This window comes from Ochotona curzoniae, unplaced genomic scaffold (assembly GCF_017591425.1).
Source record: "Ochotona curzoniae isolate NIBS_2020 unplaced genomic scaffold, NIBS_Ocur_1.0 contig_2210, whole genome shotgun sequence".
Lineage (NCBI taxonomy): Eukaryota > Metazoa > Chordata > Mammalia > Lagomorpha > Ochotonidae > Ochotona > Ochotona curzoniae.
Window position 1 is genome coordinate 38,717,488 of NW_024465369.1, and position 12,618 is coordinate 38,730,105.

At 41.3% G+C, this 12,618-nt stretch overlaps 1 protein-coding gene across 5 annotated transcripts in view; it reads right to left on the reverse strand.

The window, feature by feature from the left end:
- Nucleotides 1–8,493: 8,493 nt before the first annotated feature.
- TTN (titin) overlaps nt 8,494–12,618 on the reverse strand; it is a 262,852-nt gene continuing 258,727 nt past the window's right edge. For all 5 annotated transcript variants that reach the window (XM_040971803.1, XM_040971802.1, XM_040971801.1 and 2 more), the window contains 5 exons: nt 12,413–12,569; nt 11,007–11,698; nt 10,762–10,915; nt 9,955–10,257; nt 8,494–9,819 (listed from right to left, as the gene is read on the reverse strand). In XM_040971803.1, the coding sequence (XP_040827737.1) occupies nt 9,521–9,819; nt 9,955–10,257; nt 10,762–10,915; nt 11,007–11,698; nt 12,413–12,569 (1,605 nt within the window). In that variant the 3' untranslated portion in view covers nt 8,494–9,520. The remainder of the gene's footprint in view (nt 9,820–9,954; nt 10,258–10,761; nt 10,916–11,006; nt 11,699–12,412; nt 12,570–12,618) is intronic.

The following is a 12,618-nucleotide window of genomic DNA, read 5'->3' on the forward strand; positions in this document are numbered from 1 at the left end:
TTGCAAGCAGTGGCTTTATTTGCTTTGCACAATGCTGGCTTCTGAAGGTTATTATTAACAGGTAGTGACTAAGTCCTGTCATTTTTTTCATTTATTATTATTATTATCATTTTATGATACATTTCATAGGCCCTTGGGTTTTTCTTAACCCCACCATTCCCCCTCCTCCCACATATATTGAGTTATCCCATATCATTACAATAGCATAAATAGTCATAAACAGTCATAAGTCCATCATTGCAGGCATGGACAGTGGTAGAGTCCAGCATCTCTTTGTTAAGACCCATCCAACAGTTTCAATGGCAGTCTGTCCTCCATCTGGAAGTAGAAATGCACACTGCACTGTATCCTCATATTGGGACATGTCAATATCTACTACACAGTCACTATAAATCCCCCAAGTGAAAAGCCACAACAAAATTAACAACAGGAAGAACACCAGAAATTTATAATGACATGAGCTTAAACAACATGCCACTGGATATGATAGTTTCTATTACACAGTTACTATACATTCCCTTAAATGAAAAGCCACAAAATAAAATCAACAACAAAAGAAAAAAATGAAATTTACACCATGAATTTAAATAACATGCTACAGAATGACTAATGTGTCACTGAAGAAATGAAAAAGAAAAATCAAAAACCTTCTTGAAGAAAATGATGCTAATATTTGATCTGAGTCACTGAAGTATTTAATGAGAAAAAGATGTTTTGAAAAAATGAAACTAAAAACAAAAACATCAAAATCCATGACATAGTTTGCACTGATTTTTGTTGGTGAGATATATATCTCCTTTAGGCAACAAATAGATGGGTTTTGTTTTTTTAAATCCATTCTGCAAATCTATGATGTTTGATTGATGAATTTAAATAATTTATATTCAGGTTTAATATGAATAAATGGTAATTTGTTCCTGTCTTTTAGTGTTGGGTTGATTTAGTGTTCTGTTATTTTACTGGAATGTTCTTCATGTTTGTCTTGGGTTTTGTTGGTTGCTTTTCCTTTTCTCTGTCAAGAGAACAGCTTTAAATATAATTTGTAGAGCATATTTGGAAGATTTATAGGGCTTATTTTAACTTTCTTTATTGTGGAAGAATTTATTTCATTTTCGAGACAAAGGAAAGCTTTACTGGTTGTGTTATTTTGGACTGACAATTTTTTTGCTTTTAGAATCTGGAATATGTCTCTCCATTCTCTTCTGGCCTGTAGAGTTTCCTGTGAGAGATCAACTGTAAATTTAATTGCCATTCCTCCATATGTCAGTTGACTTTTTTTTTCATTTTCCACAAGCACATTTAAAGGATCTTTTCCTCATGTTTATTCGTTATAGCTTGATTATCATGTGTTGTGGTGAAGATCGCTTTTGGTCAACCCTGTTGTGAGTTCTGTGCCCCTCCAAAATGTTGTTTCCCCATTCTTTCTACAGATTTGGGAATTTTTCTTTTACTATTTCACTAAATACATTTTTCAGCCCAGCTTCTTTTTCTGCACCTTCTGGAACTCCCATAACTGTTATATTTGGCTGTTGAATAGTGTCTCTTAATTTTTGAATATTTTTTAGCTTGACCCAGTTCTGCTTCCAACTTTTTGATTGTTTACCATTGTGACGTGAAGTATCTTTGAATTCTGAGATTCTTCTACCTTCTTCAGTCTATTATTGAGACTTCTCCACTGAGTTTTAAATTTGCTCTTTTGCATCTTCCTTTTCCAATAATCCAGCTTGTTTTTGTTTCAGTGTTGCTATTTCCTGTGTGACATATTCTTTAAGTTTCTGCATGTGCTTCTCATTGTTGATAAGAAGTTTTATAGCAAGTGTTTTGAATTTTGTCTCCCCCGTTTTTTTTTAATTACATTTGATTGTATAACACAGTTTCATAGGCTCTGGGATTCCCCCAATCCTTCCCTGTAGCCTCCTCCCATGGTGTATCCCTCAGTTAACTCTGAGACTGGCAAAGGGTTTTGCTCTTCTGCAGGGGAGTTTTCAGTAACATTCATTATAGCTTTGTCTCTCTTTTGCTCTTGGTCATTGTACTTCTGGTTAGAAAATTCTTCATCTTAGGTCAGTTTATGAGCTGTTTTACCCAAAGGTCTGCAATTTAATTTGCTTATTGTGGTTGGTACATGACTCCTCATTTGTAGTCACTTGTGCCGCTTCCTCCAGTGAGTTTCAGATCTGGGCTCTTATGTTAGACTTCCACCATAGTCTTTCAGCTCCTGGTTCAGCATTCTACCTCCTGTGATCCCATGCTGTTGTTGCACTGCTGTCTATACAAGCTTCCTCTCATTTCTGGTTCACACAGTTCCCAGGATTAGGGAGATACCAGGTTTCCTAAATACCTAGGTTGTTGGTAGTGTTGATCTTGCTGGGACCTGCTGCCCATTAGGTCTGAGGGCCACATGGATCTATTTTGAGTTGTAAGATGCCAAAGTTGGTATTATTTTCGATGTATGACCAGTGCATGCTCTGGGCTGGAAGTGAATTCGCTCCCACCTCAGTGCATACACAGCTTACTATTGTCCCTTTAGTCTCAAAGCCTTTGTCATATGGTACAAAATAGTGCCTGAAGTGCCACTGCTAGAGTTCTGGATCTTCTGGCAGTTAGGTCTGAGAGCTACCCAGACCTACTTTGGGTGAAATCTCTAGGATGATATGTTGTTGCAATTCATTGAGCCAGAAATGGATTCACCCCCAGTTTAGTGCATGCATAGTCCTGTCCCATAGCCTTTGCCTCCCTATTCAAGATGATGCCTGATTTGACTCTACTGGGGGTTTAGGCTGTGAATCCACCCCGTTCTCATACTACCTGTGTGGGATCTGCAGCTCTGTCTCTGCTCCTGATCAAATCAAGCAAACCATGAGGACAGGAAGTTCTTTGTCTGGGTTCCCAGTGAACCTCTCTTCCCACCTGGTTGTTGATGGAGTTCTGCCTGTCAGTGCAATTCACATTGCTGCTGGCTGAATGCTGCTGGGATGTCTGGTCACTGCAACACCACACCATTGTTTTCACTGCTTTCCTGTGCACATTAGTATCCAGGTGCCCTTCCACTGTTGTTCTGTCCTCTCCTATTTCCTGGAATGGTGCCTTCTCCTCTTTACCCTGGCTAATGTTTCTCTGTTTATTTAAATGTGGCCTCACCCTATTCCACCATCTTGATTCGCTAGTCCTGTCATTTTGAAAAATTTCTTCATCTCATTCTTTTTCTAGTGGACTTCATGTTTTCACATTTCATGATGGTATTTATCTTTTGCTTCTGTGTAGGACTCCTTTAAGAGTATTTTGTAAGGTTGTTTTGGTGGTGATAAATTGCCTCATTTTCGCTGGTCTGAGAGTTGGTTTGCTTTCATTTATTTAAGGTAATATTGATGGATGTAATATCATCAGTTACTGGATATTTATTTTTCAGAATTTTAAACATATTCTTTTTCTCTTTCGGCCCTTAAATTCTCTTAGAAATCAGTCATTAGTCTCATAAAACCCTCCTTAAATGATACTTGATAACTTTTCTTTTGCAGAATCGTTGTGTGTTCCAGCTTTTGGAGTTTTCAGGCTCTGTTGGTTGACAAAGTCCCCCTTCGTGCATCCACAGACCTAGGGACCTACTGTTGGCTTTCCCACAAGAATTGTCCAACCTGCTCTGCTTTCTGTCCTCTGACGATGACAATTGATGTCCCCTGCCAGCTGAGCTTACTGTTTTGTCTCCCATGTGTATCTGGACTTGGTGTCCACTACACAGGCATAAACAACTGAGGAGCCCCAGTCGTGGCACATGTACTTGAATGTACTATGATTTTCTGGGGTGTCTGGGGTCTGAGTCCGGTGGTGCAGTTGGGTAATCCTATAGGATACCTTGCCTGGAGTGACCTCACATTTGACTCTTGTGTGCACCAGTGAGCACAGGGTCAGGTTTGGTCTATCACCTGCGCCAGCCAATGCACATATTGGTGAATACAACTGCCTGGTCAGTTCTGTCCCAAGCAGCATCTTCCATGTGAATCAGCAGGTGCTGTGGCCTGGCCCAGTGAGCCCACCACATGTGGTCCTCGTGCACACCAGCAGATACTGTGGCCTAGTCAGGGCAACCCCCAACAATTCCCACCAGGCCCACCCCCAGCCCAGGTTTTTGTTCATGCCACCCTCTGCTGTGGCCTAGCCCAAAGCAGCTTGCATCCCATCTGGCTTTTGTGCACTCCTAGAAGTTAGCCTGAACTGTCCCCCAGACCTGGTCCTCACATATACTGCCAGTGCCACCCCCAGACCTGGTTCTGTGCTCATCAGTGGGAAGTACAGCCTAGCATGAAAGTGCCCATAGTTCCCTACCAGGCATGTTCCCAGCCCCGGATTTTGTGCCTACCAGGGAGTACTGTGGACCAGCCTGACAGGAAATGTACCCAGTTCTGGTACTTGCCAGTAGGTGCTGCAGCCCAATGTGCAATGGCCTGCCCCCAAATCTCAGCATTAGCTAGCAGATGCTACAGCTTGAGTCCACCTCCAGTCCCAGCTCTCACGGGGGCGGGCAGCAGCCTAGGTGTTCTCTTCTTGGTTTTGTTAAACCAACTAAATTCTTTTGTTTAAAGATTTATTATTATTATTATTATTATTTTTATTATTGGAAAGGCGGATATACAGAGAGGAGAGACAGAGGAAGATCTTCCGTCCGATGATTCACTCCCCAAGTGAGCGCAATGGCCGATGCTATGCCTATCCAAAGCCAGGAGCCTCTTCCGGGTCTCCCACGCGGGTGCAGGGTCCCAAAGCTTTGGGCCGTCCTCGACTGCTTTCCCGGGCCACAGGCAGGGAGCTGGATGGGAAGCGGGGCTGCCGGGATAGAACCGGCGCCCATATGGGATCCTGGGCGTGCAAGGTGAGGACACTTAACCACTGTACCACAGCGCCGGGCCCATAAACCAACTAAATTCTTTCATGTCTCTTCTTGGAGTATCTTTGTTATTTTAGTTCTTTACCTGGCTTTTTTTGTTTGTTTCCTTTTCTTTTGAGTCTCTCACTAAAGAAATATTGTGATCCTTTTGGGTGTCATATGGCCTTGCTGTTTTTTTTTTTTTTAATTTTTTATTTGAGAGTTATGGTTACAGAGGGAGAGTGGGAAATAGTGTCCATCTGTTGGTTCACTCCCCAAATGGCCACAATGTCCGAGACAGGGCCAGACCAAAGCTAAGAGCCTGGAACAACTTCTGGGTTTCCCCTATAGGTGTACAGACTCAAGTATTAGGGCCATCTTCTGCCACTTATCCAGGCTCAGTAGGAAACTAGACCGTATGTAAGCAGTCAAGACTCAAATCTGTACATTAATGGCATGTTGGTGGCTTAATCCACTGGGCCGTAACACCAGCTCCATATCCTTGCTTTTTTAGATTTTCAGTATTCCCATGTTGACATTTACAAATCTGGCAGATCAGTTGTTTCACCTACTTATAATAAGTGGTTTTTATGATTAAGGCATTTTTCCTGATGATGTGTCTTGGGTGTCAGTTTGGTCAGCTGTTTTGGCTTTAGTTCCAGATGAATGCTACAGTATAATCTCCTTATATCTTTATAAAACAGCATTCAATGGCAGCAGCACTGAGGGTGGTGGTGGTGTTTCTCAGTCTTACTTGGGGGATGTTGATTAGTAGCAGCTCAAGGGGCAAAGTTCTGGATCTTGTGGGTGCCAGCTCTCAGTCCACTGTAGCTTGCACGCCTGGAGATGTCTTGAGTATATTCGTTGGGAGGGGGTGTGGTTGCCTTCATGCTATTACCAGCCCAGTGTCTAGTAGGGGTGGTTCACTTCAGTGCCTACCACAGGTTTTTATTCACTGTTTGCAGCTCTTTTCCTTTGCTTTCCTCATGCAATGGCTATTTCTGTCTTCTGATGCCCAAGGACGGGAAGATTGGAGTGAGCAGATGTGTGGAAATCTGTTCTGCAGTGATCATACTCAGAGCCTGTTACAGTCTACCAAGATCAGGAGTAGGGCCATACCCACTTTCTATGGGCTGTCTGTAGCTGAGATAACTGTAGCCCCCTGCAGTTGGTGCTGGCTGTTACAATCCCAACTGACTAAAGTCATTGGTCTGCATTTGAGAGTAGGGAAAGATTTGAGCTACAGCTGCAGGCACTGACCTGGAAATAGGGACCATGACATTCTTTCCAGTGATGACTTTACAAGACCCAGGATGCAGTCCTATAATTTCTTTAATGCCCTGTACGCTGGTGCCTTGAGTCTTCCTACTTGTCATTTATTCACAGTTGGAGAAGTGGTGAAGGTAGTGCTAGACTTCTAAGTTTTGCACCTGAGTCTTGAGCCACTGGACTCTGCACTGTCTTATGGATGCATGTGTAACCTGCATGAAAATGAGATGCAAGCTGAAACACTTATTGTTCTACCACTGTGCAGGTGTCTGTCTGATGCTGGGAATGGTCTAAAATCTCTAAGAATACTGGAAGGAGAATAAAGCCTCTGTTCTCTATCTGGCATTAAGATCTGCTGCGGTGGGACTGGCACAGAGCGTCAAAGCAAAATTCTAATTTACTTTGCCATTCTCCTCCCTAGTAGTTGGAGTCTTGCTTTGTTGTGTGCCAGATTTGGAGGAGGGATGGCAGAAGCATCTTCTTGGCTGCCTAGACTGAGGCTAAGGTAGGTCACCGTTGGACCTCTGTCATTTGGCCCTACATAATTTTTTTGGTAGACCTGAGGTCTGCACAAGGTTGGTAATGATGCAGGATGAAATGGGTCCAACCCACCAAGGCACAGGTCTTTTTCTGTGTGTGTTTGAGCACCGCAGTAAGGAAACACCTTTGGCTGTTACCTGCAGCAGGCCTGGAACTGAACTTCAAAGGCAAAGTGCTAAGTTCGTTTTCCTGCCCTACTCCCCAGTGGTTGGAGTTTCATTTCACTATTTACTGAAGGTTGTGGGAGGGCTGATGGAGATGGTCTTTTGAGTAACTTGCTAAAGAGGGTCTAAGAGTTTCATGGGAGTAGGCTTGGTGCTGGATGAAATTAGCCTTTTATCTGAAGCAAGAAGCCTCTCTCCATACTGTGCTGTTTGGAGCAAGTGGAAGGATGATGTGGCACATCTGTTTTGCTTTCTTCAATGTTAATTTTATTTTTCTACCAAAGTCATGTACTGTGGCCTCTCCTCTGGTTTCTTAACTCATATGAAGAAGACCTGACCCATGAGTACCTGTGCAAGTGGGTGTTTTTGTGGGAGAATGCTCACTGCATGCTCAGCTGCCATCTTGGTCTGTCCTCAAGAGTTTTCCTGAAAAGTTTCAGAGAGGAATGTGAAGGTAAATTTATCAATGAGAACTATATCTAGGCTTTTAAAACAAAACTGCCAAATACTTCCCACATAATTAAGTATGTGCTGGGATAGGTGCTTGGTGCGGTGGTTAAGATGGTTCTTTTTTGGAGGGAGGGACAATGTTTTTGGTTAACAAGTGAAGTTTCTGCCTGTGAAGTCATGTGGCAACTAGTTTGAATTTTAGCTTCGCTTCTTTCCATCTAGTTCCTTGCTAATTTGTCCCTAGGAAAAGCAGTGGAAGAAGGTCTAAGTGTGTGGGCCTCTGCACTGATGTGGGAGATAGGAATAAAGCTCCTGGCTTTGGCATGGCCCACCCCAAGTTGCTGTGGCAATCTGGGAAGTGAACCAGAGGGTAGAACATCTTTCTCTCACACAAAATAAATCTTCAATTCAAGCCCTCCTCCTCCCTAACCAACGCCCCCCCCCCCAAAAAAAAAGAGACTGGCATGGTGGTATATCAGGTAAAGCTATGGATTGTGATGAAGGCATTCTGTATAGGTGATAGCTTGGCTTCTGGCTGCTCTACTTCCCATCAAGCTCCCTACTAATGCACCTGGGAAAGCAGAAGAGGGTCCAAGTGATTGGGCTCCTGTACCCCTGTAGGATATCTGGATGGAAGCTCCTGGTTCCTGGTTTCGGCCTGGTCTAGTCCTGGCTAGTAAGGCCATTTGGTGAGAGAACCAGTAACTGGAAGATATCTGTCTCTTCCTTTCTCTCAATAACTTTTTTTTCACATAAATAAGTTGAACTTTAAAAACAAAAGTTTAGAAATGTTATGTGAGATGCCTGCATCCCATATGATAGTACCTGGATTCAACTTTCAGCTCCAGCTCCCACTTCCTGCTAATGTGTATCCTAGAAAGCAGTACCCTGAGACCCTGTTAACTGGGTCTCTGCTATTCTTGTAAGGAATCCTGGATTGAGATCCAGGCTCCTGGCTTCAGCTTAACCAAGCCTTGGCTATTGCAGGCATTTTGGTAGTGAACCTGTGGATATTCAGATCTCTTTTTGTCCCTCTCCAGTTCCCTTCCCTGTCCCATTCTCTTCTGTTTTCCAAATAAATAAAAAAAAAGAAGTTATAAAAACTTAAAAACATTTGCCTAAATGAACTTATATAGGCGAATTTGAATTTGTTTTATCTTATGATCATCTGTTTCCCTACTCCAAAATTTCACAGAAAACAACCACACATTTTGAGGTGCAGATAGCTTGCTTTATTTTGTTGTTACTATCTCAAGGAGGTCCAACAATTACAACTAACAATTGAATTTATACTTGCATGAAAAGAACTACATCAAATTGAAATTTGGGGCAGTCTGTAATATTGTTTTTGATTTAACAACAGCTTTATGTTGTTGTTATGTATCATGTTTTGCTGTGGCTCATTGCTTAGCTGCCCAGTTTTTCAGGTGTAATTTTACTTTAGAGCTACCACACGAAGGCATTGGCTGCACCTGAGACCCCCAAGAGTTGACACTGCTCTGGCATGGGAATACTTGAACAGCTTGGTTAAATGAGGGGATGGCCAGGAGATGTTACTTTTTCCAAGCTATCCAGGCACTCTTTCTGTCAGAGGCAGTGTAAAGTGAGCGAACAAAGTGTTGGCCGTTACACTTTGCTCTGGTAATCGTTAAGTCATAATTTAGAGTGTGACATCATCAGAAAACGTAAGACGTTTAAGTGTTGCTTACAGGAGGGTAAATGCAAACATCACCAATGCCTTACATTTCTGATTCAATAGGTATTAGTGCATACATCAGGTGACATGCACAGAATTATCATCTTTTAGGTGGAGAGGACATCATCAATGGGGAATTTCTCGACCCATTGAGGCAAACTTAGACATCAACAGTATGTTGAGGCACAAAGATTGATAAGTGTTGAGTAGGGTATTCGTTCCATAGGAAACTTTCTCCTACCAACAGTTTGTTTCTTAAGTTACACTGTAAAATGTCATAAAAGTAATGGTACAAAACTTTATAACCGTTAATTCGGCTATATACAGTATGTACATGTCAGTACGAAATGTATAATCATCTTAGGTCAATAATTATGAGAAGATTGAAATGCACATTTTTGAACGTCGACTCATTTAGGTTGATACAAAACTACTTCTTTAAAAAAAATATTTACAGATCAGAAAGATTAGTCCATGTGGATTATTTGTGAAAAGTTAAGAATGAATAAGTATAGAGCATATGTAAGAGCACAGGCCCTCTTACATGGATCGAATGTTTATATTCACAGTGGCAGAGTCAGATCCAAATTCATTCCCTAGGCTCAGGGTGTAAAGTCCGCCATCTTGTTTCTGAACATCCATGATGATCAGTGTTGTCAGGTCATCTGTGTTTTCAATGTGGAATCTTCCTTGTTGCTCTTGATTTTGGATTTTTCTTCCACCACAGGACCATGTTATCTCTGGGGTAGGTTCACCCGTAAAAGCGCAGGCGACTGTCAGAACTTTGCCTTCATCAATGCTGATATCAGAGGGAAGGGCTTCAATTTTAGGTGGAATTCCTTTATGGAATAATAACAAACAAAAGCTCTTAGGATCACTGAAAAGAGTTGTGATCTGCTTTCTACTGAATCATGTGCTAAAGACTACCCACGCTACTTGGCTTGACTACCTCTACCAGTAATTTTATTGCTCACCTCTGATGCCTGCTTTAAGCATTCTACTGGTTGAGCTTTCCAGTTGTGTCATACTAGATTTTCCCATAAAACTGCTGGAACTCATTTCTACAAAGGACTCTTGCATGGAGGACATGCTTTGGGCAGACATGCTTGCAAATTTCATTTCGGTCATGCTGCTAGCACTGCTGCTGCTGAAACTGCTGAAGGAGGCCTCCTGCTTAGAGGCAGACATTTGGACTGACTGAGACGAGAAGCTTCCGTGCAAGCTCGTATCACCACTTGTCCTCAATACTACCTCTCTGGGAGGTTCTTCAACTAGAGCTGTGGAGCATAGCAGATACACAGTGAACATCAATGACATATGGTTAATTGGTGACATCTGACATTGACTTACGTACGTGGAAACCTAGACACACAGGAACATAACTCTGCTGTTGAAGCGTAAGCAAGTGCGTATATACATACATTTATCGAGAGCTAGCTCAATGTTCTCAAGAAGTGAATCCTTATATTTGCGTTATATTACATGCAGATGCTAGGAATCAGTAAGAGAAAAAATGGTTAGTCATAGATGGCTATTGCTGTATTGTATATTGTGAAAATAAATCTTTCAGAGCAGTTGGTAGCTTCACTTGAAAATGTCACTTGGCCAAACTTCTATTTAACTGTAGAGAAACTTTGACCACAAGGATGCATTCACCCAGGATATGTTCACTTACATATTGAATGAACAAGGCTTCTAAGAGTTTGCTGACTTCACAAGACACTGTGCAAAAGCCTCAGAAAAACAAAACATGTAAAGGACAATGACAAAGTTATACTTACGAAGGACCATGAGGGAAGCTGTAGCTGAACATTGGCCATGGAAATTTTTGGCCTTAATTGTGTATTTTCCACTGTCACTTACTGATGCGTTTTGGATTTCGAGAGTGTATATGTTTCTGGAGCGACTTAAACTGATGTGTGAAGAAACAGAAATCTAAAATGAAGGGGAAAACGTATTTATGTTTTTTAGCAACAGATGTGGTACTTAAACTTTTCTTAAATAGTATATTTATGATTAAACTTACTGGCAGATTGTTTTTAAGCCATTCAATTTCAGGAGATGGCTCTCCGCTGATTTCACAGGAAAAGAGGACATTTTGTCCTTCGTTAACGTTCTGGGATCTTGGCTGTGAGATGAAGGCTGGAGCGCCTGAGACTTCTTTGCTCAAGGTCAAATCATACTGACACTTGACGATCCCTTCCCTCGTTTTGCCTATGCAGGTGAGGATTCCTTCATCTTTGTGACTGGCTTGCTTGATAGTTAGGGTCTGATCACTGCCCGAAACACCGTATCGGTACTCCTCGGAGTTAGTGAGCTCCTTTCCATTCAGGACCCATTTCACATCAGTGGCATTGGCAATGTTGGCTCTTAATGTCACTTTTTGCCCATCGGTTATGCTCATTTGAGTGGAAAATGCTTTAATCTCAGCATCAGTTCTGATTTCTTGAGATGTCTTTGATGTTTTTGTGACTTCCTCATGCACAACTGATTTTTCCAAGGACATAGCTGCTGATTTCTTGACATCTTCAGAAATCAGGACCTTTGAGGCTTCATCCTTGAGGGCTAATTTTTCTTGAGATTTCACTTCTGACTTCTTGGTTTCCTCAGAAGTTGCAGATTTTTGGGAAACCTCCTCATGGACAACTGCCGCCTTCTGAGATGTAACTTCAGAGGCCTTCTGGGTAGATATCTTCTGTGCCTCACTGTCTTTTACAGCTAAAAAGAAAACCACATGTTGTTAGAAATAGACACCTGTCCTTTACTTTTATAGATTCTAAAAGCAAGAAATATAGAGACAAAGTTGCCTCTTATATGCGGTGTAGGTAATATCTGATTATTTCTAAGTTCCAATCTTGGGAAATTGTCATGCCTGAATTTAGAAATTAGGGAAATGATTTCTTAAACTAAACAAAGTTGTAAATGATTCTTAAGTCTCAAAAATAAAGGTTTTAGGGATTGTCCAAGGATTTGGGAGATTTGTGGATATGACATTTTGAGTAACTGAAAAAGTAGGTTTTTTTTTTTTTTAAGATTGAGATGAAGTTAGTTTGTTTTGATTGGGAAAATTAATATAGCTGTTTTATTACCTTGCCCTGCTTTGGGAAATTAACAAGGGTGAAGCTTTAGGAAAGCAGTATCACTTTTGTCTGCCTGACTAAGCCTAAGTATTCCTAGAAGCAGCAGCTGGCTCTATGGAAGCTTATATAACGCTACATATAATTGGCTCTTAAAAATGCTGTCAGTGCTAATATAAATTCACATATCAACTTCAAAGACACATGATTCTTCATTTGTGGGGATATATCCTATGCTCGAATTAAAGCAATGCCATTTAGTGTATTCTTAAATGCTTGTGGAATAAGGAATGTTTAGAAATATATCCATAATGTTATTTTCTGAAGACTGTTGATGAGAATAAATCCAGCTTACCTTTTATTATTAATTTGCAGCTAGAGGTCACAGAACCAGCTGAGTTAAATACTGTACACATATAAAGTCCACTGTCAGAAGTATTAGTCTTATGAACTTCTAAGAAGAATCCTCCTTTGTCTTCAGAGATTTTATATTTATCTCCTTGTGTGATAGCCTGCAGAATGCAAGAAAGTGAGTTTAAAAAAAATTTTTTTTTAATTACA